At 64.3% G+C, this 6,082-nt stretch overlaps 1 protein-coding gene across 1 annotated transcript; it reads left to right on the top strand.

Moving 5' to 3' along the window:
* The first annotated feature begins 568 nt into the window (after positions 1–568).
* TMEM240 (transmembrane protein 240) lies at positions 569–5,865 on the top strand. The gene is made up of 4 exons (XM_055418817.2): positions 569–756; positions 981–1,087; positions 5,247–5,455; positions 5,605–5,865. The coding sequence occupies exons 1-4, from the start codon at positions 700–702 to the stop codon at positions 5,751–5,753; spliced, it is 522 nt and encodes a 173-aa protein (XP_055274792.1). The 5' UTR covers positions 569–699; the 3' UTR covers positions 5,754–5,865.
* Positions 5,866–6,082: the final 217 nt, after the last annotated feature.

Genomic DNA, 6,082 nt, shown 5'->3' with positions numbered 1-6,082 from the left:
CCTTTTCTGGGCTCAATCGTTGGGCCATGTGGCCATGGCTCTGGAGTGATCTATCTGGCAGCCGCCCTACAACCCCTCCACTAAAGGCAGCCTCTTGCCATAGTGGGCTGGGTGCCGACCGGCCGGTCTGCAGCCCCTCACCCCGCGACCCCGGGCGGCCGGGAGGAGGGGCCTCCAGCTGAGAAGTGGGGAGGAGGAGAGCGGAAGGAAACCCGGGCCTCTCCTGGATTGCCCCGCCGGGTCGGGACAGGACGCGGCCCGCGGTCCCGGGGCTCTGGGTGGGCAGCCAGGGCCGGCCCTGGCCACATGGGGGCGAGCGGGCCCTGCGGCCCCCGGGGAGGGGTCCGGCCGGCGTCTCGGGGGCGGGCAGCCGCGGGCGGCGAGGTCCCTCCCGGGAGGCGGGCGCGGGGGAGGCCGCAGGGGGAGGGGGCCGGAGCCGCGCCGCGCGCAGGGCGGGAGGCAGGGCCGAGGGCGGAGCGGAGCACGGCGGGCGCGGCGAGCGCGCGGGCCGGGCGGCCGAGGACCCCAGGAGCGCCGCGTCCCCTACCCCGCGCCGGCCCCGCGCCTCCTCCCCGGCCAGCAGCTGTGGGTGCGCGGCGGGCTGACCTCTGCGGAGGCGGCGGGGGCTCAGCATCGGGCCGGGGCCGGGGGGGCGCCGGGGCCGGGGGGCGGCGCTCCGGCCCGGCCCGGCCCCGCCCGATGTCCATGAGCGCGAACACCATGATCTTCATGATTCTGGGGGCGTCGATCGTGATGGTGAGCGGAGGGGCTTCCCGTGCGCCCGCTACCCGCACCCGCTCCCGCCTCCCGCGCCCGCGCACAGCCTCCCCCTCCCGCGCCTTGTTTACGGGCCCGCGCGGCCTGCGCTCCCCCATCCCCGGCTGCCCTGCGCTCCCCCGTCCCCAGTGCGCCGGCCCCGGCCTGGGGGCCCCGGCCCAGCCGCTCGCTCCTCGGCGCTGACCGGTCATGGGCTCTTCCAGGCCATCGCGTGCTTGATGGACATGAACGCGCTGCTGGACCGATTCCACAACTACATCCTCCCGCACCTGCGGGGCGAGGACCGCGTCTGCCACTGCAACTGTGGCCGGTGAGTCTGCGCCCAGAGGGGCACACGCGTGATCACACATGTCGGTGGAAGTGGCGAGCCCCACGCAGGCCGGGCTGCAGGGCCCAGCTGGGCTAGGCTGGTGGGGGATGCCGAGGCTCTGCCAGGCTGGGTGGGGGAAGGACCCATCAGGCTCCATCTGCACAGGGTGTTCCGGGAGGGGAGAGGACCCCCTCCCATATGGCCTTTAGAGAAATGGCCCGCAGGGTGATGGGCAGAACTGGTCCAAGGCCTGGAGGCCACTAGAGCAGCCGCCCAGCCTGGTGTCCCGGGAGGGCTCCTGCCCACAGAGGACACCCTCCTCCTGCCGGGGCCCCCAGCTCTGTCCCTGAACTTTCCTGGGAGCCAGCTAGGGGGAGGAGCAGAAGGTCAAGGTGGGCAAGGCCTCCCTTGAGGGGCATCTGCCCAACCCCTTCGGTTGTCCAGGAGGAACTGAGGCCGGGGATGGAGTCTGCTCAAGGTCAAGCAGAGGGAGGGGAGCGCCCAGGCCCCTGTGCCCACTTTGTGCCACCCCCCCATTCTGTGCACATGTAGTGATGGAGTCTTCCTGGCCATGCATGTTTGTATGTCCATGTATGAAATAAACATCTTCTCATGAGACGCGCATGTGTGTACCGTCTGTGCATATACATGTGCGCATACGCAGCAGTCCCTCAGCCCCACAGAAAGCCCACACGCTGGGGCCAGGAGAGTGGACAGAGGCTGAGCAGACGGACTTGCCTGAGGCCGTGTGGCCGGTAGGGAACTTGTTTTCTTGACCCTGCCCTGCACTTCTGCTCCAGGGATGTGTGCACACATACTGGGCTAGGGGTGTGTGTGAGAGATCAGTTTCATGCCTCACTAAACACGCTACACACCTGTGTGTGCAGACCGGGTGTTGAAGCAGAACATGGGCGTCAGGACAGGTGGAGACAGGTGTGTAAATGGCCCTCACGTGTGCCGTGCGCTGGCCAAGAATCATCTTGAGTGTCGGCTGGATGGACACACCCCCTGAGGTCCCTGTATTCCTGCCCCAAGCACACACTCCAAGGCTGAGGAATGGCAGGTCAGCTCCACACTAACTGGACCAACGTGGACTGGAGTGTGAGCGGGGTCCCGAGACCCTCCCGGACACCGGAGGTGTGCACGGCACTGGCCCAAGCTTCGGCTCCATCGACATTTATAAAGCCCATTTTCCATGTGAGGGCTGTGGTAGTGTGACCGGCACATATGTGCCAGAACATCATACCACAGGCCCATCTGGGCAGACAGGGTGTGTTTTCAGTGTGTATTTGCTCAGGGTGTGTGTATGCATCATATGTAATGTCCAGAGTACACATGGATGGTGTAAAAGAAATCCCCATCGAGTGCAAGCCGCAGCAAGGCCCGTGCGCACAGTTTAGACACAAACAACTGTAGAGTCACCCAACTGTAGTGTTGAGTGTTTCCGCGTGTGTATGTGTTCATGTGTGTGTGCTTTGTACACACTGCCGCATACAGGATGTAAAATTCAGTGTACAAACTATTCTTGTACACTGACAACATGTATGTGTATGCGCAGTACATGTGTGTAACAATATACAGCACTGTGTGCACCCTGTGGGCGTGGTGAATGTCTGAAGGGCACAGGCTTGCATATGAGGCCTCTGTGTACAAACCATGTACATGCACTGCCACAATGGAGTCTACCTGTGTGTATACCCCATGTGCAGAGAAAGTGCACACACACTTGTGCCTTCCACATGCCAGTATGGACAATTTTATGCAGAGGACACGTGTATAAATGCTGTGGAGCGTGCGTGCCAATAGGCTGTCTGTGGGCGCTCACCATGCATATGCCATGGGGCCCACAGAGGAGGGCTGTGTGCAAGCCCAGTGCATGTGCATCTCCATGTGACACGCACCATGCTCGGCCCCAGGCGCGTGTGCGCATGCACACATGTGGAGTTCATGGGCCGAATTCATGGTATACACGCCGGGTCCTGTGCATGTGGCTGGCGTGTATACACAACATGCGTCCAACCTCAGGTAGACACATGCAACATGCGTGGCCCAGGCAGGACACATGTACATACACATCACAGAAATACGTGTGCACATGGGTGACCTGAACCCCCACCCGCCCCCCAGGGTCTGCCTGACTTGGAGGAAGGAGGAGGGCAAGGGGCAGGGGATGAGTGGCAGATGCCAGACCAATGATGGGGGCACAGGTCATGACCTTCAATCCCCTGGAGGTCCCAGGCCCCTAGGTAAAATTGGGGCCCTGGCTTCGTCTTACTTGCAGGGGCATTTCTGGCTTCCTTGGCAACCCCATCTTCAAGTTTCCTGCCCTGTCCATGGGTGGGAAGTGGTGGTCCCGAGGATGACCTTCCCTATGGGGGCCCAGGAGGCGGGGGCTCAGTGTTCTCAGCTGCTGGAAGGCCTGGCCTGGTCAGGGCGATGGGACTGCGAACAGGTGACTAAGGGCATCCTCTCCTGGGGGCTGGCCACTGCTACACACTGTGGGCAGTCAAGAATTCTCCGTGTCTCACTGATGACTGATAAGAGCTATTGGTGAAATGTGATCACATGAGCTATGGCTGACATGTGTCAGGCAGTCCTTGCCAAATAAGCTGGGTCTGCTTATGGGGCTGTGGTGGCCAAGGTGCCCCCCCCCCACCAGGCCTGGTCACACTCCAGACTAGCTGAGGGGGATGGGCCCCAGGAGTCCCCAGGGGTGGCAGAGGGGTGTGAAAAGGGGCTGCTGCCCTCACTGGGAGGAAGGGGCTGAGTGGCTCCTGCTGGTGCAGGGGGTGTCTGTGAGGGAGGAGCTGTAGGGGCCTGGGGTCAGGGATGACCTGTGGAGTTTCTGAGAAGATCCTCTGCTGGGGAGGGGGCATGGAGCATATCCAGTTGTGAGGTGGGGACAGGGACTCTTAGCTGGAGACAGGCAGAGGTGTCGACATGTAACTGAAGGGAAGATGGGGAGAAGCAGGCTTGGGGAGGGAGGAGCTATTTTTAGGTGCAAGTTTGAGGTGTCTGTAGATCCCACGTGGAGATGCCATGTAGGCAGCTGGAGCTTGAAGCAGACGTGGGGGGGAAGGTGGGGACTTGGTGGGGGTGGAGGGTTGAAGAAGCCAGTTGAGGGGCTCAGTAGGAAGAGAACCAGGCAGGAGGACCCCAGGGTGGCAACGACCCTTCAGGGCCAGAGGAGGGGCCACAGCTGGTGAGGGTGACTGGGGGTTCAGGGTGCAATGGGCACCCAAGGCCAGCAGCTCCTTTTCTCCAGCTCTCCTGAGAGACTGGAGGACCTGGAGTTCAGAGTCTGGTGTCCTGGGTACTGGTCTTCTGGGTAGGGCCACCTCGCCTAGGATCCCCAGGATTGCTAGGCCCAGAGGGCTTCCTGGAGGAAGAGAGGATATGGGCAGGCTGGAGAGAGCTTTGTGGGGAAAGTTCGTTGTGGCCATCAGGGGCAGGAGAGGGCCTGGAGGAGTCAGTGGCCTCAGATTGGACTGTCGAGGGAGGGGAGGCTGAGGGGAACGGCCCAGCCTTGGTGGGTGCTGGGATGCCAGGGGCCGTAGTCGTCCAGGAGGTCGTTTACGGCTCCCATCCCAGGATCAGGGATCTGTGTGGGGCAGGTCCAGGGGTGCCCCTGGGCCTCCAGCACAGACAGTGAGGGCAGGGGAGGTTCCTGCGAGGGATGGAGAGCCAAAGGGGACCAGATGCCCAAGGCAGGCTCATCACTTGTGGCTTTCCTTGGAGGAGAGGGCAGGGTGACTGCAGGGTTGGGAGGGAGAGGCCAGGGGGGCAGTCACTGGGCGGGGATACCCTGCCTTGGCTCTCACCCTGGAACGCCTTTACCTGCACTGTGTGCCTGTGACCTTGTAGGGGTCGCCTTTGAGCCCGGGGCTGGGGGGAGAAGGGAGGAGGGTATGCGTACGGGCAACTGAACTTCACGCTAACCTCTGACCTCACACACTCCCACCCTCTGGGCAGGGCAGCCTCCCGCCTCCCGCCTGGGACCCACCAGTGACCTGGGTCCCAGGCGAGTGCGCTGGCCCCTTCCGACCTCAGCTCCCCACAAGGGCTGCTTCAAAGATCCCAGCAGGTGAACGGGTGCGGCTTACTGCGGGGTCCCCGCCCGCCCCGCGGGACAGGTGCCAGCCCGCCCTGCCGCCCCCAGGCACCACGTCCACTACGTGATCCCGTACGACGGGGACCAGTCTGTGGTGGACGCCTCCGAGAATTACTTCGTGACAGACAACGTCACCAAGCAGGAGATCGACCTAATGTTGGGGCTGCTACTCGGCTTCTGCATCAGCTGGTTCCTGGTGTGGATGGACGGCGTCCTGCACTGCGCCGTGCGCGCCTGGAGGGCCGGCCGGCGCTACGGTGAGTGCGGGCGCGGGCACGCGGGCAGGGCTCTGTCCGTGCCGGGGCCACGCCCCACCCGAGCCCCGCCCACAGTCCCCTCCCCGAGCCACGCCCACCCGAGCCCCGCTCACCACTCCCGCCCCCTGACCGCGCCCCTGGTCCCGCAGACGGTTCGTGGACCTGGCTGCCCAAGCTGTGCAGCCTGCGGGAGCTGGGCCGGCGGCCCCACAGGCCGTTCGAGGAGGCGGCCGGGAACATGGTGCACGTGAAGCAGAAACTCTACCACAACGGCCACCCGAGCCCGCGGCACCTCTGAGCCGCGCGCAGGACTCGCGGGGCCGCCGGCCAACGCGCCCACGCTCACAGGACTGGACGGCCGGCCCGGGCCAGGGCGCCCAAGGCCGTTGGGCGCGTCCGGCGGAAGGTGCTGTCTCCTCTTCTTTTTATAAAGGGGGTCGGGGTGGGGCGGGGGCAGCGGCACCTGGGACGCAGGCGGGGTCGCGTGCCCAGCCTGGGACCGCGTCTGCCGCTTGAAGCCGGAGGCCTCCTGTGCGCCTGCGTCTGTCTCTCCGTCCATCTGTCTGGCTCCCGGAGGTGGAGCCATCTCTGCTGGAGGGGAGCGTGGCCGGGAGCCGGGCAAAGCAG

This window comes from Moschus berezovskii, chromosome 17 (genome assembly GCF_049115385.1).
Source record: "Moschus berezovskii isolate FMDL1 chromosome 17, NW_MosBer_1.0, whole genome shotgun sequence".
NCBI lineage: Eukaryota > Metazoa > Chordata > Mammalia > Artiodactyla > Moschidae > Moschus > Moschus berezovskii.
Note: the sequence above shows the minus strand (reverse complement) of the source record. Positions and strands in the feature narration are given on the sequence as shown.

Excerpts from the sequence above, each read along its gene's own strand:
- TMEM240 (XM_055418817.2), top strand. The coding sequence starts at position 700 with ATGTCCATGAGCGCGAACACCATGATCTTCATGATTCTGGGGGCGTCG. Across the intron at positions 757-980 it reads TGGGGGCGTCGATCGTGATG|GCCATCGCGTGCTTGATGGA; the intron begins GTGAGCGGAGGG and ends GGGCTCTTCCAG. Across the intron at positions 5,456-5,604 it reads GAGGGCCGGCCGGCGCTACG|ACGGTTCGTGGACCTGGCTG; the intron begins GTGAGTGCGGGC and ends CTGGTCCCGCAG.